General features: G+C 29.4%; 1 protein-coding gene across 1 annotated transcript; it reads right to left on the bottom strand.

The window, feature by feature from the left end:
* Positions 1–1,911: 1,911 nt before the first annotated feature.
* On the bottom strand, positions 1,912–24,351 carry LOC135924448 (uncharacterized). The gene is made up of 29 exons (XM_065459505.1): positions 24,207–24,351; positions 23,633–23,850; positions 22,501–22,787; positions 21,807–21,979; positions 20,145–20,392; positions 19,441–19,720; positions 19,046–19,207; positions 18,358–18,534; positions 17,542–17,799; positions 16,952–17,175; positions 15,453–15,648; positions 14,302–14,544; positions 13,807–14,069; positions 13,299–13,550; positions 12,636–12,798; positions 11,169–12,202; positions 10,661–10,798; positions 10,270–10,431; positions 9,812–10,052; positions 9,156–9,401; positions 8,770–8,993; positions 8,276–8,465; positions 8,024–8,180; positions 5,602–6,161; positions 4,977–5,221; positions 4,590–4,727; positions 4,140–4,245; positions 3,830–4,033; positions 1,912–3,749 (listed from the first exon to the last, which is right to left on the bottom strand). The coding sequence occupies exons 1-29, from the start codon at positions 24,349–24,351 to the stop codon at positions 1,912–1,914; spliced, it is 8,772 nt and encodes a 2,923-aa protein (XP_065315577.1).
* Positions 24,352–24,936: the final 585 nt, after the last annotated feature.

Below are 24,936 nucleotides of genomic sequence, written 5' to 3'. Positions count from 1 at the left end.
ATTAAATTATTATACTGTGAATGCAGGGTCAGAGGGGCTCAAAGGTTTTTAAATTTTTTTTTTTAAATGATAATTTTTGGGGGATATAAAAAATTTTTAAAATTTTTAGGGGTCTCTCTCGAGCATTTGTGTCTCCCCTCTCCTCCCCTACACTAGTGACGCTACTAGTAAAGACACCGCGTGTAATATACTAATCAAGCATAATACAGGTGCCTATCATTTAACTCTAAGCATCATATTACTTACCCATCATCCCGCTTATCTTAAATTAGGTTATGAGATAAAAAATATATTAAAACATGCTAAAAGACGCATATAATTAACCTATCTGAGAGTATTTTTTTTCGCGAAATATTTTAAGAATATAGTAAAGGGACAAATTACTCATCTTAATATAGATTTGGTTATAAGTTAATTTTTCTAACCAAATCAATTTAATTCATTTCCCTCCTTATCTATTTTTTGGGGCTAAATTTGCATGATTCGTAAAAGTAAGCTATCACGTTTTGATTAATTACACTGGTTTTTATAAATAAAAGACGTATTACGCATACAATATTTCATGTTAGTTTCAAAAAAAAAAATAATAATTGTTGAATCATAATATTTTGGTTTTAGCTATAAAATTAATTTTATTATTGGTTTAAAAAATATATGGTTGATATAGATTCTTATCCTAATGTAATTAACTTTAACGTGGGTGGCCAAATTTTGCCCATAGACAAACGCAAAATTACCCAACATTGTTCGAACTCTTGCAAACTAATCTGGCTAGTTGATCCCACTAATGCTAACCAAGTTATGAAAGATGAAAATGAAAATTATTTTTTAGACAGGGATCCTTACATATACCGAGCTATATTTAATTACCTACGAACTGATAAGAATTTTAACTTTATACTGAGAAAATTACCAATCGAAGCGATTTACAGAGAAGCTCACTATTTAAGATTTGACGCTCTGGTCGAAGACATAAACGAATTTAGATTGGGAAATAATTTCAAACATCGCGCGCAATGGGTCAAGTTGAATAGTAGAATCCGAAACTTCGAGGGCGTATTTAAACGCTTGTACCAGCAATGCGCGGTATTTTTGGAAAAAAATGGCTTAGCAAATTTCTTAAGCGACCAAACAGTAACTGGCTTAGGGATAAGCAACGTAGACCTATGGTTAGACTACGGTCTGGTAGGAGCCTCAAACTCTTCCGATGAAATTGAGGAAATCAGAAACAGTCTTATGACGGCTCAAAGAAACGCGCAAAAAATGATTAACGTTATTAAATTTCCAGTGCAAACTTCTCATTCATACGACATGTGCAGTTGGAAACTTTTAACTCAACAAGTGGTATCGGCTCTTAAAGCCGACGGGTATAGAATTAGGTTTATCGAGAAAAAATCGTATCCATTTTTCGGTTTCCGCGTTTCGAATATAAGGGAAGCTGAAAAGGATGATGGGCACTGCATGATATTATCCAAAATGGAAAGGGAAATTGGAAATTTCGGTAATTATCTCGAAGGGTTTAATCAAGTATTTGAAAAGCTTTGTTCCCCGGCATTCATTCAAATGTTAAGCAAGATTTCGGAGGTTAGTAATAATCCTAGATCATGATAATATTTTTTTTTAATTTAAAATTAAAATATTTTTTTCCCCATAAATACTTTATTTATTCATAGTGATAATTTGTATATAAACTAGATTATATATAAAATCGAATTGTCTATAATAAATATAAATAATAATTAAGATCTTTCTTTATAAAATATACAAATACAAAATAAATTATATAAAAAATCATGCAATAAAATAATAATTGTTGTTAGATATATATATTATATAATTATTAATTTACGGTTTTCAATAAATAGCAAATGTATAAAAAAAATATATCTCACTATCTCACCAACAAAGAAATTAATTTGGATGATTTCTGTTTCTTGAAAAATATGCACCCCCAGGTTTTAACTTAGACATGTCTGTTTTCTTAATTTTTCTGGTACTCTCCATATTTTCGGTTGATGATGATATAGTTTCCATTTCAGGTATAATGGTATGGAATGGGGTAGTTGAACTATTTTCCTCAGTAACTGTGTAATCGGTTATCTTTTTAGTACTGTATGGATCGTGTGCCACAGATTTGGTATGGGCGGATGTGTGCTTCAAATGCTCATAATCCATCACCAATTCCTCTTCTATACCTTTTATTAGGGTTTCGACCTCTTTATCGCTAATGTTTTTTGGCAAAAACTTTTTAAGGTGATCTCCACTCTGATTTAAAAAATGGAAGTTGGAAATATTCAACTCCTCATCTAAGAGCCCTGATTTATTCAACAATTCGGGTAATATTCCGTGCCCTGTATATAGAGGGGTTAAACTCATTATGGTAGAGTTTATATCATTATAAGATGTATTGCTAGGGGTAGTATACATAGTTTCAATATAGGAGTATATTAAGGTGTCGTTAAGATTAGCGTAGTCTGTGTATCCTGTAGTATCCGTTTGGTTTTGGACATAGCCCATAGTTAATATAGTAGAATGAGTTTCTATATTAATCCTAGTGGTAGTGGCATTATCTGATTGATATCTATTTTCTGTCTCATTGCTTGAAGAAGCTGAAGATAATGCAGGTTTTGAAAAATAGTCATACTCAGTTATCACTGGAACATTGATGGTAGCGGCTTTTGAAGACTCGTTATAGGTTGTGGCGTTTAATATATCGTTATAGGTAGTGGTGTTTAAGCTACTATTGTTTAAGGTCGTGGTGTTGTCAATAATGTATTCCAACGTAGTAGGGTGAGTAATGTTAGTGATAGAAAAAGTTATATTAATATCAGAACTTGAATCGGGAATTGTGGATGGCAATGTTATATGATAATCACTGTTGTTATTTGAAGAACTATTAGTCAAAATTGAGACTGTATGATTGACCATATTTTTAACATAAAAGCTTGAAGGTCCTGACGGCAAAGATGTGTAAGTGTTATTAGGCTCCTCAGTGTCAGTGTAAAATGTTAATTCGTAAATATCTGTAGTATCAGGCGCATAGGTTACGTTGGTCATATTGATAAAGTCTGTGGGTTTGTAAGTAGTAGTCATCACGTATTTATCCGTTGATATATTTAGGTCACTCTTTGGTATGGTATCAGTTAAAGTTTGGTAGGTAACGTTCTCGTTTATAAAACTGCTAGCTTGAGTAGTGATATTATATTTTGCGGTTTTAGTTATCGTGTCATCGTATATTTCGATTGTGGAGGAATTACTCAATAAAGTTGTAAGAGAATCTTTTATGTGAGGCGAAATTGTGGGCAAAAATGTTTTTTTGGTTATTTCGCTAGGAATGGAAGAGATATTTGTATCAGTTGGCATTAAAAATGTTTTTTGGGTTATTCCGCTAGGAATGGAAGAGATATTTGCATCAGTTGGCATTAAAACTGTTGTTGTGGTATCATTCTCAACAATATCAACCGTTATTACATGCAAATCATCTGAGGGAGTGAAAATATCTCTGATATCTTTGTCGATTCCGATTGTCGTGGAAAAGGTATTTGAAGTGACAGACACTTCTGTAGGAGTACTCTGCGGCAAAGTGACCACCGAATGGGAGGTAGGACTAACAAAACGTCTTTGAGTGAAATTCCCGGAACCTTTTTTAATATCGTTATCAATCTCCACCCAATAAGGATTTTTAGGCGTTTTTGAAGGGACAAAATAATTTCTTTTTAGGTTTTTTAGATCCTCTTTATCCTTGTTTCCTAAAATAAAAGAAGAGATTTATTAATAAATTTATAATATAATAAATAAAGATCAGTTAGAATATTAAAATATTAATTACCGCGAATCTTAGCTATCAAAAGTTGGTCATAAGATCCGATATTACCAATAGCCATATAAAGATTTCCCCTATCCCAAAATGTATGAATGGATTTGCAACCTTCATTAGGGATTTCCATTTCGAGTGTAAATAATAAATATTCACGCCATTTATAAATAAAAATTTTGTTCTCCACGGGACTCACAGCGGCCAAATAGTAATTGTCTAAAAGATAATCAAATACATTTGTTATCTTGGTTTTATCAATTTTATTTATATTAGATTTTTGGTTTTTTCAATAATCAAAGAGAAAATGATAAAAAAAATATACCATTAATGATAAATGTGTCTAATTTCGAAACGCCAGGAATGTAATGATCTTGAATTCTGACGAATTTATCTTTCTTAGGATCATGATAAAACACGGTTATAGGCTCCTAAAAAAATGATAAAATTTATGAGTAAAAAAAAAATTGGGATAAATTTTATGGAAAAATTGTCAAAGATTTAGGTTTAAAAGAAATTATCGTATGAAAATTTATTAAAATCATATTTGAAAGATCCCCGTAATTCCTTCATGTTCATGTAACATTTATTTATCAATAATATCCAATTCTAAAATCGTAAAATTTCTCTGAAGTTTTAAAATTTTGTTTTTTAATTGTTAATTTTAAAGTTAGCCCGAATTCGCTGCGAACTATACATAGTTCGGTATGATAATTTTGTATACTTCTCCGTTAATTCGCGCTAACTATGATTTCAGGGGTAGATATTCATTTACTTGATATTCATTGTTAAAAATTGCTTCATGCGATCTGCTCGTCTTTTCGTTCGCAAAAATCACATAACCACTCTGTTTAATAGTCATGGATACAACATCTTTAGCAGTCTCAGTGTGTACACTCATAATAGGATTGAACTTATTAACGAGATAAAAACAATGTAACATATATTTTTTCAAAAAAAAATCCCTTGCCATCCCTGCTCACTTTCTAAAATAACTTAAAATTAAATTTTAAAGAGTATTTCACTTGTAATTTATCATCCAGAAAATGTTGAACTCTGGAGTCAGCAAATGAACAACTTCATGTTTTTCCTTTTAATTAAGCCCGCCCACTAAAGTAAATTGGACATAAAATTAAAAAAAAATTATTTGTCGCTGTATAACCTGCTCCGCTTCATCATCCCATTTGTAAATGAATGAGTGGGTAGAGTAACTTTTCTCGACTGAATCATACATATTAGCTATTGCCAGATACAGATTGTTGTGGATCCTAGTTGAGTAATCTTTAAAAATCGAGGATACGAATAGGGTGCCTGAAATTGCGCCATGAGTTGGAATGGATTGAATCCTAACCCAATCCTCGACAGAGGTATCGAATTTATAAATGTACGAATCCACGTTGTGTGATACTTTTTGAACATTTATTTTGATTCAATATATGAAGTAGGAATAGGATTGTGAGGAACAGAATAAAATGAAATAAATTGAGCTAAATAATTTTTCTTTCTTTTTTTAACCCTTCCTTCCTTTTCTTTGTTTGAAGCTTAATTGTGCTGCATTAAGCAAGCACGATTCACTCAAGTGAAGCGAATTTTTTCGCTGGAATTTATAAACACTGAGCGAAAAGATTAAATCGCATGAAAAAACATATTTTGCTATGCGTTGATACAAATCAGCTGTGTTTTCGCTAGCAATTATATTGACATCACTTGAGCCTATCGTGCCTATAAATGCAGCATTAGATCATTGATAATTAATTTTTTTTAAAAAATATAAATTTGTTTATTACCAAGCGCTTTGTCGAAATAATTTACTATGACAATATACAAATTATGATTTCTGTAGAAGTATATAGCATCCGAGACAAATTTCGTCGACAAAACTGTCTTTCCCCTCAGAATGAAAGAGCGAGTATTATTTTGTTCGCTTCCATTATTACCTATCTTATAAGAAATTTTAGCATGTTCTTCATTTGGCAGGTTATATTTCTTTAAATGACTAAAATCTCCCAGTAAATAGGCTATGGTTTGTTCATTATTTTCGATATTTTTGCTAATCATCTGTTCATTCTCATTCTGATTGACAGAATATCCACCAGTAAGTATAGATGAGGACGCTGGAGATTTTGTTGTACATTCTTTGCTGTAGCTTATACTTCGAGAGGATACTATCAACATTATATTAGGGACCGAATCCGTTTTTTCGTTTTTATAATCCATAATTTGAGGTTGAGATGAATCAAATTTTTGCAAATTTATAGACATAGGAAAATCCCTGAAATGACCTAAGATTTCTCTATCACCTAACGCTCCATCTTTCGTTAATTCTAAGAGCTCCATTTGATCGCAGCTTAATAATATTAATAAAAGGTTTAAAGCAGGGCGAATAAGGGTTCACAAATTTTAGACTCTATTTAGTGGAAGTTTTGATAAGAAAGAATTAAATCGAAACCAATTTTCTGAAAGAGACTGAACCAGCTCCTAGTTCATTTTACCCCTGGCTCAATGGGTTGCCCATAAATCGGTCTCTGTTTGGCCTGTGCTTCAAAATGTCTAACCAAGAAATTTTAAATTTCTGAACCCTAATTTGGGTTCACAACCCCCGATTTAAAGATATATATATTAATTTATAAACTCGAAATATTTTATAAAAGAGAAATTTATATTGTTAAAATATGACTGTGTCTTTTAAATATTATACCTATGTATCTTTTGTTAAAACAATTATAAGTTTAAGAAATTATAATTATATATTTATTTAGAAATATGATTTTAATTGTACATATTAATATTTGTTTATAATGAGATATGCATAATGGTAAGACAAATATTTGACGTTTTTTCGTGGTGACCCACTTGGATTTTAATGAAATTCGATATATAGAGTATGGCATCAATGAGTATTAATTTGCCTAAATTTTAAATTTTCATCTAGCCTATGATAATACGTTTTTGCTTTTATATAACAAATTAATACAAAATCTATATTTATCAATGTTGTATTATATTATTCATATACAATTATATTAATTAATACTAACATCATATACTTTATCATTTATTTTACATTCACAAAGACTTTGTCCAAAGAAAAATTATAAAATCCAACAAAAAATTCTTAATTGTATTCAAATTGAAAATTGAAGAATGAATGAGTTTTCTAATTCTCGGCATTTTTTGTTTCTTTTCTCCATAATACCATGCAACATATGGGCTATTGCAAGGAAGAGAATAATATTTGATAAAGTGGCAAAAGAACTTATGTATAATATTGATATCATTATTTCGAATTATATAGTAAATTGTACGATTCGGCCCCTTTGTAAGGGATTATAGGGATATTTATTGCATAGATATATGAGTACGTAATGTTCATATGCGTAAATAAAAATAGCAGTCAGGAGAGGAGCGATTTCGAAACTTGGTTCCAAGTTTTACGCAAACCAATAAATAATCAGAGAGGGTTCCATGGCTTTGACTGCTCCCAAACTGCCCATGAAAGGGATGTGTAGTAAAAAAGAAAGAGAAACAAAAATACTGGAAATTAGAAATTCATTCATTCTTTTTAAATAAATGATAAAATATATAATGATGGTATTAGTTAAATGATTATCAAATATAATCAATATGAATAATTTAATATATCATTTATTAATATAGATTTTATTTTGATTTGTTATATAGAGACTAAAATATAAAATAAAAATAAAATACCCTAAATTTTAAAAGAAATTAATCTATTGGATTTTTGATCATTATCTCCAATATGTATAAATATAAAAGAAAACTATAAAGGTCGTTATACTGCTAGACTTTGGCTTTCAAGTTACATTTAATTTAAAAATGGCCTCACAAACCGGATATAGGATGACAAAAATCAATCTTAAAAAAGGCACCTTATTTATTTTAAATTTTTTTTTTGCCAAATTAAGCATTTTTGTATTATTATATCGCAAACAGTTTTCGAGATATAAGATTATAGAAGGCTTATTTATTAATTTTTATTTTTTCCTAAAATATTTATTTTAAACAGTTAGATTTATAAAAAAAAATGGTCTTTTCCTTTTATCACGATTAATTCTTGCTCGAGGACTAGATTAAAATCTAAAATTTGGGTAAATTAATAGATCAATTTTGTTAAAATCTAAGGTGTTCGCCAAGATTCGTCTGTCGATTTGATACAAATGTGACCATATATATATATAACTATACCGACATTCCTTGGGAAGATTGTGACAACCTGATCCGTTATGGACCCATTTATAAATGAAATGGGTATCGTAATAGCTTAAAAAATCATATCTAAAAGTCTCTGTCATTTCTGGCCACGTTTGTGAAATTTCCCAATAAGCCAATATTGCCGGTTGCCCTTTAAATAATTATAAGAAAATAAATTATGTTCCTTCTTTCTTTAAATTATAATTTTTTCATAAATTAAAACGTGCTTGAAAATGTTTTAATTACTCAAAGACGCCTTTATTTGTGAATCCAAGATCAAATCGTGATATTTAATTTCGCCAGAAAGTGTGTCCATTTCTTTGTTCAAACGTTCTAGTGAATCTTCGAAAATATTTTCTAAACCATTGATATTTAGCCCATTTAACAAGCTACGAAATTGTACGTTTTGCTTTATCTCAACAGATTTTTTGAAAATCTTGCAATTTTTCAAATGGTAAATATAAGATGAAATTGAAAAATATTTTATTAAACTTAAAGTATATGTTTTTAAATCTCATAATAGTAAAAAGTATGTTATCAAAAAAAATGAGTATGATTTTTCATGTTCTGATAATCAAAAATACACATCAGAGAGAGCAATCTGTGTAATGGGTCGGCTTTTTAAAAATCTTCAAGAACTGATTCAGGCCAACCTTTAATCTAGATACGCCGCTCATCTCACCATCAAATTATTAATACATATATATATATATATATATAAGAACACTCAAAATAATTACCATATTATAGTTTAAAGTAGCATTTGTTCTTTTCCTGACCAATACTTCAGCCAGCTCCGGTAAATCTATTCCATTGATAACTCTGCACGTTCCATATATGTCATCGTTAAGAGTCATGTCCTTTAGCATGTGTTTTTCGCCCGTTATATCGAAATCTCCGTGCTTAAGCACCAAATCTTGGCTTAAATTCATATCGTTCACAGTGTCAAAGAATATTACATCTTCTGATTTGTATTATATGAAGATAAGTATTTAACTTTGTGCATAATCTTAAGTTCAATGTTTAAAAAAAACTTTAACCCTAGTTCATTAGGAAAGAAGGTAAATTGTACTAAACCTATTTATAAACCATTTTTTGTATCAATGTAATTTATTTTAAAAAAAACTTTCTGCGATAACATCCCCGTAAAACTTGACAACTCCAGTTAATTCCATGGCGTATTCTTCCAGATTCAAAATGCTTTCCGAAAAATGAACCAACTTAATATCATTGATTTTTCCCTCGACCTCTATATCATTTAGCACTCTAACATCTGAATTTAAGATTATTGTGTGTCCCGGGACGTAAACGGTATCCTCGGTGTTATGGATAGGTACAAAATCTTCAGGGAACTTGGCACCATTTATGTGACCTTTTTTAGAGAATTTTTTTTTTTAATTTAGAGATTATAGCGGTTATACATTTCCATACCTAACAGCGACAAATGTGTCGAATTTTTTTTATAAAATCTTATAGCCAACTATAAGCTATGGTAATTTCACGGCTTGAATAAATTATTAGATCCTTCTAAAGCTTAGAAACACCCTAACTATTATTATTATGAATAATATACCATAATTAGACTTAATGATATTATATGCTCACATTATCGTAACTAACACAATTAGATTCGCTGTTTCAATAACCTTATAACTAAATCGTTTGTCAATAATCTCAATCTCAAATTAAATATTTTAAGGTTGAAATCTATAAGATAAAATGTTAATTATAAAAATATATATATATATTCTTTAATTATGAGAATAATATAAAAGATTTTGCCTTCTACATCTAATCCCTTTTTGAAATGTATTTCCTCATGAGTGTATACCACGTTTGAGGTAATAATTATAATGGGATTGGCCTTTTTATGTACAGCGTTCTTGGTTAGCTTATTTAAATCATAGCCGTTAAAATGGGCATCGATATTTAAGGTATTGATACTGAATTCCTCGTTAACCGTGATGTTCGTTAACTGACCTGCCTGATCAGATCCTATGATCGTCAAATCCCCATGTATGACCTTTAATGTGTTTGTATATACCATTTTTATCTAATAATGTTGTCGCATTTTTTAAAGTTTATAGTAAATTATTTTTATATTAAAATGTAAAATATTTTATTTTTAATTTTATTTTGTTTAAATTCAATATTTTTATTTGTTCCTTTTTTTTTGTTTCCCTGCCCTAACCGAATAACAATCAATCAATTTTAAAATATTTAATTTTGAAGATTTTAACTTGAGGCTCGCCATTATTGTTGCGTAATAAAGCATTTTCGTAAAATTCGGTTAAATTATTTTCGTTGATCAAATTATTGAAAAGGACGTTTTCGCCAAAGCTGACTTCTCCATTAAAAATCCAATTATCTTCTATGACTTGTGGGATATCGTGCATTAGACTCTAATATATTATTTACGTAAAAACTATCAATTTAATTTAATTTTAAATAAGATTGAGATTTGAAATTAGCAAATATTCGTGGAATTAAATCGATTTTTAAGATTCACTCATTTTGTAATTATTATTTTTTATTAGCAAATGAATATCATCTACACCTACAACAAGTATTTTTTAACACTTTAATTTATATATATATATTTGAATTAATAAAAGGGAACAGAATAATTACATTTTTTTGTAAATCTCTAAGTTGTATCCCATTAACCCCTCCGTGGGTTTTAATATCACCCAGAATCAATAAATCCTCGAATTCTTGATCTTTGTCGAATATCAGGACATCCGAGGTGGAATCGAGTTTAACTAACACCTATACATTTAAATTTATATAGATAAATGGTTGAGTTTAAAAAAAATAAGCAATTTCTCCTTAAAATGCATTTGTTCACTAAAATGGATGGGCAACTCTTAATTGACGACCCCTTTATTGATATTAAAATATAAAAATGCCATTTTATCGATTTATGTTATTTATATTGTCCTGTTTTAACTCATATAGTCTAAATTTCCTAACCTACTGATCGAAACCGATCCAGAATCCCATCAAACAAAATAAAGGAAGTATAACTATCGTGAAAATAAATTTATCCTCATGTCAGCCCTTATAGCAACCTATACATTTTACCCAGTATAAATCATCAACTCATAATATATAATAAACTCGCTATATATGTATATACATCAGTAAACGGGATTCCATTGAGGGTATCCTCAATATATACGTCTTTCCCGATAAATTCAACATCGTTCTCGAATATCACGTCCTCGTCGATGATTAGTGATGGTCTTTTGGCATCGCTCAAGTCCAATTTATAGAGATCGCTATACAATTGCCCAAATATTTTCACCTTTTGTTCATCTTGAATTATCAAATTTTTTATCGTGACACCCTTTTCAAAGTTAAGCTTAGACGTCAAGGTTTGTTCGCTGTGAATGTCCAACAGACTGTTTTTTAATTCGTTTAAATCGACTCCGTTGAAAAAATAATCTGACCCTACATTCAGACCCCCGGAAAAAGTGACGGGCCCGAGAAATATTTTCTTGCCAGATATTCTCGCGTGGCTTTTTAAACCATTCATATAGGGCTGCGCATTACCTCCACTTATTTCATTTTCCGTTATGACAAGTTCCAAGAAACGAGTGAAGTTGCTTATTTCTACGTAGCGGTACCCTTTATCATTATCATAATCTTTATTATAGTCAGAGTCGACCGCTAAAATTTGTATAGGTGTAATAAGTTTTCCCAGTATTTTTATACCCGTAGAAGAAGCCTTGCGTTTATTAGGAATACCTCCGTATCCAGAATTTTCGTGATAATCATGATTCAAAGTATGGGTAGGCTCTATACTCAATTTCCCTTCAAAGGTCAAATTATACGCGCCTTTTATCTCGACCTCGGCTTTAGAAGGGTCAATTAATACTGCGTTTTCCATATAATCTTGAAACTCTTGGGCGTTGATATCGTTAAAGTTGCCAGTTACCACCAATGATTCAATATTCGCTTTAGTTATAAAGATCTTTTTACCCCTTATAGGAATGTTTTTTTCCCCCGGAACTAAGAAGGGATTAGAGGGATGCACTATAGAGTTGCAAAATGTTTCCAGCTCATAGCCTTGAACAATGGAAGTGCCCGGCGATTCATCGATAACAGTAAGACCACCTTGTATAACCATGTCCCCTACTACGACCATAATATCCGGTTTCAGGTGGGAAGCTTAAGAAAGAATTTGTGTATGGTGTGCAAAAAGTGGTTGATATATTTCACATATTATATTTGACAATAAGTAGCGATTAATTAAAAATAGAAGGAGACAATTGGTTAAAAAATGTATATTTTCTGGTAAATTTTTTCACTATAAGATATTCATTCGTATAAAAAAAAATTAAGTAAATATTGATTTAAATGTTACCGATACCAAATATTTTTTTAAAACAACAAATATATATTTATATGAGATCAGAAATTTTTCGACCCGGGTCAGATCGCAGACGGCGGCAAATTTTCTTAGATCAAGGCCCGTTATGTAGCCCGAATCCCAAATTCAGACCTTAACATTTTCTGAGCCGCGGGAGGAATTTAATTTTTATACTCATTTGTTCGCCATTTTATTTTTTTTTAAAATAATTCTATCAAAAAAATAATAAACCTTTCAATTCTTGAACCGTTCCATTTAACAAGAAATCCTTGTAAAGATCGTGTCCATTCAAAGATTTTTCGATTCGAACGTCGTTGTGAAATGTGACATCTTTCGCAAATACGATATCACCGTTTATATATATTATAGGTTCGTTAGAGTCCACGTATATTACCTATTAAAATAAAATTTGTTTTAGTTTGCCAATATTTGCCTCAAAAATTATTAGGAATCAACCTTTAAAATAGGGACCCCCTCCGCCCTTCTATATTTGAGACCAACCGATGCATTTATTTATAGGCCTGGCACTAATATGTAAGAAAATCCATTTCCTGGGGCCAAAGGTGGTAGAAATTTGCTGGTTTTTAAAATATTATTTTATAACCCGGACAGGATATTATGAATTGTTTATTTTTGGTTCTTACACGGCCTAGTGCCCTAGACCGAGTACGATCCAAACCGAGCCCTGGCATATTAAGAATTTTTAGGTTAAGGTTAATGGCGAAAATCTTCTTAATTTACAGGGTAGGTTACTCTATATATGTATAACAAAATATTTTAAAAATTTTTAAATGGCCTCTAGGTAAATGATTTAAAAGTCGATAGATTTTGGTTCCCCGTGGATTTCATATCTCAATACGTCATAATATTATAAAGAACTATAAAAAAACTCACTTTATTAAGGTAAGAGTTAGGTTGAATACCGTTCAATTTAGCATGACCGTTAAACATAAGATTATTGACGGTCAACTTATCCGAAAAACTGACAGGACCTTTGATGTGATTCGGCTCGATAAAATTGACAAAATCTTTCCTAACGTCAAAACCATTTACGCGATTGCAAATTAACTTGTCGTTTACCACGATTTTGGAAAGAATATTCAAGTTTTGAATCGGGATCATTTGATCCGTAGTGAGAGTCCAAATCTACAAATATGTGTATATTTAAAAGATTATAGTTAATATAAACTATTTTGGGTTTCTTTTATAAGATAGCAAACCTCCCAGAAACGATATTTATAATATTATAATTTTAAAAACTAACCTAAGTCGGGTAGACTTTACTTTTGTAAGTAACTTTTGGTGAATTTTACCTATAAAAATTACTAACAGAAAATCTGCAATTTAGCCAAAACTATCAGAAAAATAGAAAGATTGTATACTACTCAGGTATCCTACTCACATCTGTAATATCAATAATATCGTGATCGTTAATTTTCTTTTCCTCATTGATAGTTATATTGCCTTCGATATCCGTGGCATCAACATGAAAAGTCACCTCTTCCTTAAACCTATTCCCACCTTGTTTCTTTGCCAATTTGGGAATCGTTTCAGATAAATCTACCCCATTAATTTTTACTCCTGAATCTACATTTATGGCATTTTTATATTCGTCTATTTGAGTGGTACCCATGAAAGTTACATCGTTTAAGAATCTCCATTTCCCTATAACATTATTTTAAAATTACTTACTATATATAAACTGGAATTTTGTGTTCCCTCATAATTTAGCAGCATTCTTAATTCATAAATAATTTTTTCTTATCATGACAAAACAAATCATTAGTATAATTTTTATAAATTTGCCAATCTCATTATTTTTAACTAAAATTTTCACGAATTTATAAATTTTAACTCTCAATTTTTAGCTTATTTAGCCTGCAAGATTATTACATACCGGTTATCCTCTGAATAGAATTTTTGGTCAAAACATCGTCAGAAAAATTCCTTCCGTTCACATATTCGACATTGATCTCCTTTTCAATGCTAACCGAATCCGTGAATACGAAAGCGTACAGCCTGAATATGGATGGATTTTCTCGGATAATCACAAAGTCTTTGTCCAGACTTAAGTTGTTCAATGAGCCGGTGAATAAGGCATCCTTGGCTATTGTGACATCGGAGGTAAATGTTTTACGACCTAGTAAAGTAACAATTATTTTTTTACAATAAATTGATATATTTATTGTGAAATCTCTTGAGGTTATCATCTTCTAAAAACGACTAACTCGGTATTTTATCATGAAAAATAATACCCAAACCTGAAGATTTTGCTCATAGATGGCACAAAGGTTTGGACATCTATTAGCTAAATTTCGAGGCTTATGTAAAATTTTTGTGACTAAAATAGTGAGTTAGCCGCTTATAAAAATCGGCTCAAATGGAGCGATTTTGCATCACTAAGTGTGAGCATAACCATCTCAAATCGACTATACAACTATTTACTAGTTGATGCGTTGGTAAATAAAGTTCGTTTTTTTGAAAGACATATGGTAAATAACGTGTTTTTTATTTTAAGCGATTTTTGAACATGAACGTATTCATATTTTCAACGAACGCATTATTTTTTATGTCCATTCTGAAAAATTAAATTTAAAATCTTGCTCAGCTGTTCCCTTCAAACATTTTTTTTTAAAGCGCGCCTACCTTTCTGTGTAATATCTATTAAAACAAGCGCGAAACACAGCGATATACAAAATATATATTGTTAAATTATACAGCTATTTTGTAGTTTAGCGATAAATTATGTGTCGCGTGGGTGATATCGCGGTATTTCGCTCTTACTATAAAAAAGGAGCTTTACTCTAATATGGTTTATTATTTTACTATGTTTAAGTTGATAATTTATCCTATAGATTAGATATATCTGATATAGTTCCTATATACTATCTCCATCAAAAAACTTTATTATTCTTATTTGGGAGACTTGAAATGTTAAAAAAACTTGTGTTTGTTGATATTATTGAACCTAAAAAAATGTGTTATGATAATTAAAAAAAAACTTTTATAAATTTTGGTTAATTTTTTTTTAATGGTAAAACTCCTCACCCGTTATGACTTGGTAATCGCCATTGGATGGGACGATGTTATTGAGGAAATCATTCATATTCATATCATTCACAGTTTTAAAAACCACTTTTTCAAATTGGGTTGGTGCGTCAAACGTGATTTGAGACTTTATTGATTGTTCTCCTTCGATCGTCAAAAATTTGGTATCCTTCATCCATTTATTGATGTTCAAGTTCTTTGATTTCAAATTTTTTTTAGATAAAACAAAAAATTACATAATTACAAAAAAAAGAACAGTTTTGTTTCACGAAACATAATGACCTATCTAGCCTTTTATATAGCTCACAGCTTATGATTTTGCTAAGGGAGGTGATTTTATTGTAGGTCTTTAGATTTCACTTATTGTAGACCTGTCTAGAATCAGAAGTACTTTATATTTCTTAATAAAAAATAATATCTAGTGTTGCTTTAAAAGCCCGAGAGAAATCTTCTGACTTGCATAACAATATTTTGGGGGCATTTTTAAAAATATTCCTAATCGGGCTTATTAACAATCCTAATAATATCTCTCATTATTCTGACTACTCTTTACCATAATAATTGATATTTCCTTGGAAAAATAAAATTTGGGAAAAGAAATAGAATACGGTTTAATCTTTTATATGGGTTACCTTTTAAAATAATTAAAATCTTTATTTTATATTTTTTTAAAGATTAGCTACATTTGAGAAAATTACTTTTAAAGGGTTAAATTCATAATATTGTGAATATAAAAAATTTATATGTAGTGTAATATTTTAAAAAATAGAATTTTTCTTAATCGCATTGTACGTAATATAGTCTTTGGTAAAAAATAAATAACCATTAGGTCGTGTGTTCATCTTATTTTTAATAGATTTTGCACTGGGACACCCTATTTTGGTTTATTTTAAGTGTGTAGATTAAATATACATTTTGGTTTGTAAGGAATCACAAAGATACTTTACCTACGTAAATCTAAAAAGCCTTAGGCTGTGTTGAGGAAGTTATATAGATCGCTAAACAGGCTTACCGTTTAAAAATAAAAAAACACAAGGTCACGGCCTTAAAGTTCAGTATCCCAGAAGAAAATTTGAGCGATCACAAGAACCCCTGTCTTCCCAATGTTCTTACTATGGAGTATTTCATCAATAAAAAAATACATTTTTTTATTAAGGAAATATTTCGGTAACTTATTAGTTTGTTTGCCTTTTTCCAATTAAGTTCACTTAAAAATATATTTTTTTATATTTCTTTGTTTGATTCTATTCTAACTACATGTTTGGTCACATGAAAAGGTCAAAATCTAATTTTAAAGAGTGTCCTTCATCTTTATCCACTAAAATTATTTTATGATATATTAATATAAAAAAGATTCAAAAAATATTGTATATATATATATAGTATATAGAAAAGATTCAAAAAATATTGTATATATACAAGTATATAGAAAAAGTAAAATGTAGAATAATTCAATTCCATAAGCTGGCATAAATATTACGATAAATCGATTCTATTACTTTATTGACATCTGTGACAACCTCGAAATTGCCTATGATTCTCAGGTTACCGTTCAATATTTTTTTAGCCTTAACGGATATCTGATTTTCATTCGATTCTATATTTGTGGGAGAAAAGTCGTCCAATCCGTTAAGCGTGCCTTTTAATTCCAACAGTTCTTTAACGTAAAGACCCTTCTCGAAGGAGACTTCCTTGAATACCAGCTCATTGTTTTGGGTCGAAGCTACGATTACCATAATATATAAGTTAATTAGTATAACATTCATAACCTAAAAAAATGCCTACAAATGGCCATTTTATTCGATCCTTGATCAACTAAAAAGTCATCACTTTCGCACCGCTCAGAAATATGTTTCTTATAGTGTTCCTGTTTCTGAAAAACCTTATGCATTTCGGTTCCAGAAAGTTCCCGTTCAAAGTCTATAGTTATCTTAACTATCACTGATGCTTTTATAATAGTTAAAGGGATTGACAAATGGACACTAAACAATAAAGAAAAAAAAATCCAAGAACTCAATTTATCACAGAGGGTTGTATTTTGTCTGAGATATAATGTAAAACAACAAAAAAATATATAAGTTAATTTAACCTATGAGAGGAGTAAGATTATTTAGCCGGCCCGTGTAATTCACGAAACTAGCGAAAACCTTTTTATCTTGAGGTACAGTCCAAATTCCTTTAATCACTTGAGATTGGTCAGAGTGGGGATTGGTTGGGTTAGGTGACATTAAGCAATGCTGATCTAACTCGTTGATAAAAATTCCATTTACATCTCCCTCGACCATTATGGATGGACAGTTGAATTCGTCGCTTATGGTTAAATTCCTATCAAGAAATTGGAATTCCCCTTATTTTGTAAATGAATTTAAAACTTACAATATATAGTTTAATTATTATGTAATAATACAGCACTAGCATATCCAAGATTTTGCTAAGAAGTCAACTTATTGTAGGCTTGGCTATATTACATTTTTATATAAATATTTTTGGGTGTTCACTTTGTTTTTTGTTAAAATGCTTTTTTTCTAAAAATTTTAAATTATAGTCGTTATTTTTAAAAATTATTAATTTTTACTAATTAATATTCAAATTCTTTCTTATAATAATATATTGTATATAGGGAGAGGGTGAGGGGTTGTGATGGAGTGGGGGGGGGGGTAATATTTGTTACGCACTTGTAATACAGTACAGTTATATTCTCACTACTAGTATATAGATAGGTCTTAAAATATACGTTAACATTTCAGTTATTTCATTTATTTTTTATGGGCGAAGGAGGGGAAATATAACCCTATTTTACTCAATTTTTTTAAATTATTCTATTCATATTATAATATTTTTTTCATTTTTCATTAAAAGTTTCGGGCAAGACGATTACTCGTCATCCACCCGCCATTTTTTTTACCGTTTAAAGTTTGATTCGGTTGATTCGTTAAAAGAATATCGTCAAAGAAGAGACTGTAGTTTTCGGCAGAAGTTGTCAGGGTATCCAATTCGCTTATATCAATAATTGGAAATTCTGTCCGATTAGTATTAATTACCAAATTCTGGATTTTTATGGTGCCATTCACGATCAGATCTCCTTAATTTGTGTCAAAATATAAACAATATTTTTATCATAACTTGGTATCATAATCATTTAAAAAATATATATATTTCTCTCTTCCTTTTTTTTATACAATCATATAGCCATGTCCTGGTTCGCCTTATTTATAAAATTTATTTCTGTTTAGACCAGTGGAATTCAGATTTTGAACTAGGAGACCCTATTCTATTTTATTTTTAAGTGTGCACTGAATCTAAATATTCTCTTTCTAAACAGATTTCTGTTTAGGAATAAGACGAGTTAAGACACTCAGCTAATCTGCATAATTGAGAAACCTTTGTTTTAAAGGTTAATATACTCCAATCATCCCTAGTTAAAGAGGATCAACTTAAGGATTGACCATCTCAGAGGCATTTTTTTCAATTGGATGAAGTATGTTTCATAATGAGAGCTTGGGGGATTATAGATATGGGTTAGGATTAAGATATATTAAAAATGCATCTTTTTGTCAAAATTATAATTAAATGAAAAAAATAAATAATAAGACCATTTATAATGACATCTTTAGTTATGTTCTGAGGCAAAGTTTTTTGGAGAATCGTGTTAATTTCGAAATTGATATCGGTCACCTTATTAAGCGTAGATTGAATTTCCTCGAACAAATTTTTGAATTGAAGTATCAGGGTATCGTTGGGCATATATTCCGTTTCTGATAAAAATTGATTAATATTCAATGTTTTTGAAAAGAGAAATATAGTAGATGGTAGGCTCTTATTGGATTCTCTCCTCTTTTTTCTCGTGAGACTAATTAATGGTATGATTGAGTGCCAAGTGCTGTAATCAATATATGTATTAATTTAAGATTGCAAAAAAATTATAAATTATTTTGAAAAAGGATACCTATTAAAAAGGGGAAAGAAAGGAACAGATAGAGAACTTTACTTTCCACGGTCTCAAATCGAAGCTTGAACACCGAGTGAAAATGCTTCTTTTCCGTGTGATTGGAATAATTACTAATCGATTCCAAAGTTGCAACTGTAAAGTAAACCGATTTTTCAGTTTGAATGGTATCTATATAACTGATGGAGGGGTATGGATGACCCGGATATGTGTCACTTAAAATTGCCGTCAAATCCTCTCTCTCGATAAAATCGTCGAATATAGTTGTTTCTGATTCTGATTGCGGTTCGCTCGATTTCTCCGAGAATATTTTTAGGGTGGACTGGGACGGGAGTGGGAAAAGGTGTAATAAATGTAAACATATTAATTTTTGGTTGTTAAATTATTATACACAAGACTCTATGTTAATAAAATAGAATATATATAGCAAAAAAAAAGAGAAATTAAAAGTATATCTATCTGGTTTTCGGATTATAGTAGTAAATGATTAATCTTTGTCTTATATACTTGGATAATATATATTAGGAGAATGGTTTCTTTTTCTTTCAGAGAAATGAATTGAATTAGAATTCGAATACACCCCTTATTTATACTTCTATAGTTTATTTTAGAATTTTAATGTATATTATGGTATCGTTTTCTAACTAACGTGTAATATACATCTAAACTGAAACGAATATCAACAAAAGCTTATAATCAAATAAATATATATATTTTTTTTTGCATATATTATATGTATTAATTACATTATAAGAATCGAGTATTATCAATCCCATCTTATTGTTGGGAGCAAAAAAGTGTTCAACTTTGACAGGTTTCGGCGTGTACAAACTTTGGTATTTGACAAATTGGTTCCCGTACATCCATCCCCAGATATCTGTATAACCATCCGAGTTCGTTATAATTAAATAGTGTGCACCGTTTCTTTCGATGTATGAAACGTCAGTAGGACTATTCGTTTGAAGTATTTGTATCATACTAGATTTTTTGTAAACTGGCATAATAATGTTTAAAATAAAAATATACTTTATATAAGAATGAGATATATCTTTAAAAAAAATTTAAAATATATTATGTATGCAAACATCTGAATCACTTTACTAATTATAGTTATAAAAGAGCGCATAGCTAACACAATTTTTAGCATCTACACTTATTGTTAGAATGGATTTGTGATCTAGTAAGCTTCTTTTCTTTTTTTCTAATTCTTGACTCACGTAATACCTGATTGAGATACATAATTTCTAAATTCAAAAAACAACTCTGAAATTTAAAGAATAAATATGTTACACTTATACTAGAACATTTTCGGAAAAATTGGATCTTTAAATTTTAAAGAGGGTTCAACAAAATTTTGTTATTATCTCTAACTTTAAATCCTATATTTATGGCGTTTTTTTTAAATTTTGTCAAATACCTCTAGTCTATAAACTTCAGATAATTCTATGAGATATTTACGCATATTGCCTGATTACGCACATTTCCAGTATTATAATATTTATTTTACCCTTGAAATTTAATTTTATATTTATGCTAAGAATTACATCATCAAATGAGTCAATCATATCCGACAAAATCGGGCATTTAGACATACTCTCTTTTTTCGCATGAATTCTTCTATTATATCAAACGCTTTTAATTAAATCAAACATGCCCGAACATAATATTTACCGATAAAAATAGAAAATTCTAGAAGGGAATTATCATAGACGGATAAAAAAAAATATTCTCAATTTTAAAGGTAAAGTCGATTAATGACTAAATATATCGAAGGTACACTAAAATTTGATGTGATCCTGGATTGCACTAGTTTACAATAGAATCACATTTATCAACTAATGCGAATCTGGATTACATTAAATTCCAGTAGACCTTAAGACACAAACTACTTATTTGTTTATCATTGATTAATAGTATTTTTGTTTTAAAGAGGACTAATAATTCTTAAAAAAGGTATGTATATCGTCGCCTGAGAATTAGATTATTCTATGTCCACCTTTTATCAAAAATGACTTTTTTACATAAATCAATTTTTTTATAATTATACAATTCTATTTACATTAAAAAACCCGATACAAGGTTAATTATCCTATTGAAAACAATAGAATATAATTTTTTCAAATTGCTCCCCTGTAAAAATATAAAGTGGAGATAGAATATTTTAATTCTCAGGCTACGATATATAAAAAATAATTTAGAGCCACTAATTGACTTGCCATTATTTTCCTAAATTTTCAATTTTTATCAAATTTTAAACAATTTTAAACAATTTTTATTTTATAATTTTTTTCACTTTCTCTTTTCTTTCCATAATATTTTACAATGTGCCTCTTAGAAATATTTGCTAGAAATAAAAATAAAAATAGAAATAAAAATAAAAATTTCGATATTTTATTTTTAACGTTTACCGAAATCTATCATGTAGAGAGGTGAACCCACTTCTGGATCACCATCCTTGCCTTTCTCTTGAAGTATAAACAAGTAGAGTGTGCCGTCGATCGTGAACACTTTATTCCTAATCGCGTTGATACATTCGCGTGAAATCAAAACGTCCATGTGGGCATGGTCCCATTTGTATATCCTTAAAAAAAATATTTAAAAATTTAATTTATAAAAAAAATTATGATTTTAAGTTTCTAAACACTTAATTCAATAATAAATAATCCGTAATAGCAATAGTAATATAATTGATAAGGTTTGTAAATTGTTATTTCACGATTAAAACTTAGAGGGGAACCATGATATAATTTTCTTTAAATAAAATAACTTTTTTTTTAATTAAGAGTGTTAAATATTTTGACCGACCGAACAAAACACAAATATGCTACAGTAAATTAAAGGCATTCCACAACAATGAGCAAAGTTAAATTTTTGCCCATATGAGTTGCATTGGAAACATTTGTAAACTTGATTTTTAACATTTAAACCCCCCACCCCTACTTACCCCACCTTCAACCCTTTTATTTTATTATAAAATTACAAAAATAAGTCTTATATACCTACCAAATATATATTATAAATTTTATAATCGTTTGTTATAAATTTATTAAAAATATTATCCACATTTATTTTTTTTCCTAAAGATAAATTTAATTATCTTACACGAATTCTATGTCGTGTTTGTCGCCATCCGTTATTTCCAGATTAGTTATGGTCAAAAAGTTTTCCATGTTCTTGGAAAAAAGTTCCAAATGAGACTTACCATGGGTAGGCAAGCTTTGGATGATGGATAATTTAGAGTTTGATGAGCCCTGTGAATGGGGATCGACAGAAGATTTTATAGGGTAACCAGGCTCAAAAAGGCATAAATATGAGGCCGATATACTGTCTAAGTATTCCGAATCGATACGGATTATGGCTAGATATATCCTATCGTGAAGCATATAACCCTGTGTTTTTTTATTGTTTTTTGGTATGTATATATTATATATATAAAAGGAAAGAAGAATAAAATATATGGGATCAAGTTAGTCAACTTAATTACTCCGTATTTAAAAAATTTGAGAAGGTTTGGCCTTCGTCATCTGAGCTGCTATCAATTTAAACTCAAAAACGTTAAAATGCTGATCCATCTCAAACCTCTTTCATACATTGTTTATTTTGGTAAGACTTTGTAGAAATAATTATCGCTGTTTAAGAATATGTATTTCAAAATAAATAGTTCGCTTTATTTTTTTTCTTAAAGCTATGTGTCCAAAACATTACAAAAAAGTTATTCGAAACTTTAATGAAAATAAAAAATAAACTATTTTATAGATATAAAAATGAAAACATGCCCAAAGCATAATAGCATAATTCTAGAAAATTTTATCAATTTTGAAAGTTTTAAAGCTTTTCGATTTTTTTAAAAAATGGTATACACAGCTTAAAGCAGTCTTATATATAGGCAAAATCGGAATACGCAGAATTTAAGATAACCTGCTTATAATGTTTTTCGAGGAAGCAAAAATTTAACAAAAGGCGTTAAAAGTTTAAAATATCGAAAAATCGTAAAAAAAATATAGTATAATGTAGTGATGATATGATGCAAAATCGCTCTATTTGGGCCGGTTTTTAATAACAGTATTTTACCCATAAAAATTTTACTTTTGTCACAAAGATTTGGACATCTATTAGCTGAATCTCGAGCTTTAGTGATTTTTAAAAATAAGCTCAAATGGAGCTATTTTGCATACACCAGTATAATTAGATCAATTTTTAATGTATATATATATTTAATAAACGAGTTAATAACCTTGATTTGGTGAGTCATTCCTATATCCTCTGATAACAACAGTTCGTATTTCAGTTGATCATCCTCGGAATCCTCCATTTTTGATATCCATATAGTTTTAGAACTCCAGGTGAAAAGATAAATGCTATTTTTGACCCTTAAATGACTCCAGCCGGTCGCCCCGGAAAAATAGGGGCCTTTTATAGGTATGACTCCCGTTATTTCATATTCTTCCGAATCTATATTAAAGGTTACAAAAAATTTTTATATATAAATTAATCAGGCTATTTTTCATGTCCCAGATATAGATATTTTGACGTCTGAATTCTAGTTTTTTTTTAAAGAAAACTCTCTATAAACTATAATAATTTTTTATAATTGACATGTACTCCATTTATTAATTTAACGATTTCATCCTGATATTTTGTTTAAAAAAATGATTTTTATTTTCAGAAATCGATAGCAGTTATTTTAATTATATATTCCGCATGTTTTGGTAAACTCTAAAATATTGTGGTGAAATTTAATTATTTAAGATATAAATTCGTGTATATAAATATATATTTCTATAATTTGTAATTTTATATGAGCGTACCCGTATAATCTTCATCGCTTGATGGGTCGGAATTGGTTAGGACTTTAGTGGGAGTATTATATAATATTCCACTAGCAAACAGATGAGTAATCCATATATTGAGAAAAACGATAATGAATATTAAACAATTAGATCTGTCCTTCATTTTGCTATTTATATTGTCCTTTAAAATCGAATCAAATTGCTTATTTCTACTTGACTAATATTTTACACCTTCCAAACATTATTTATGTCATAATTTGTTTATGGATTTGATTAAATTGAACCCGTTTTTTCGTTCCAATCTATAAGATTTGGGTATTTTTTTTAAAGATTATAATGAATGAATATTATATATTTTAGTTTAAAAAGTTTTAAACTTTCGATCACACCAAAATCAATCTAAGTATATTTATTATATTATCTAAAATATACCAAAAAAAATGGTGTGTTTATTATTTTAGAGTATTTTTTTTTCTTATTTATTTTTAAAGTGAGTTAAGTGATTATTTTAAAACCTCAGGTAGTATATATTTCCTTAGCGACAAATTAATATTTTAAAACGTGATAAAAGTTAAGACATATTTTTATAATTTCAAATTTTCGAGGGAAAAAAAAGAAATATATTTTTGACCAAATTTGTAAGACTTTAAAACTATATTTTTCCTCCAATATTTTTCTTCTTTTCTTTCTTTCCGGATTTTGGAGCAGATAAGAGGATCTATTTTCTTATCAAACGCAAAAATAAACC

This window comes from Gordionus sp. m RMFG-2023, chromosome 2 (genome assembly GCF_954871325.1).
Source record: "Gordionus sp. m RMFG-2023 chromosome 2, tfGorSpeb1-WG-v2, whole genome shotgun sequence".
Taxonomy (NCBI): Eukaryota; Metazoa; Nematomorpha; class Gordioida; order Chordodea; family Parachordodidae; genus Gordionus; species Gordionus sp. m RMFG-2023.
The sequence above is the reverse complement of the archived record's forward strand: the minus strand, read 5'-3'. Positions and strand labels throughout refer to the sequence as shown.

Coding starts and splice junctions, on each gene's coding strand:
- LOC135924448 (XM_065459505.1), bottom strand. CDS start 24,351: ATGAAGGACAGATCTAATTGTTTAATATTCATTATCGTTTTTCTCAAT. Junction 14,070..14,301: donor TTCTATTCAGAGGATAACCG/GTATGTAATAAT, acceptor ATAATGTTATAG/GGAAATGGAGATTCTTAAAC. Junction 9,402..9,811: donor AAAGGGATTAGATGTAGAAG/GCAAAATCTTTT, acceptor TCTCTAAAAAAG/GTCACATAAATGGTGCCAAG.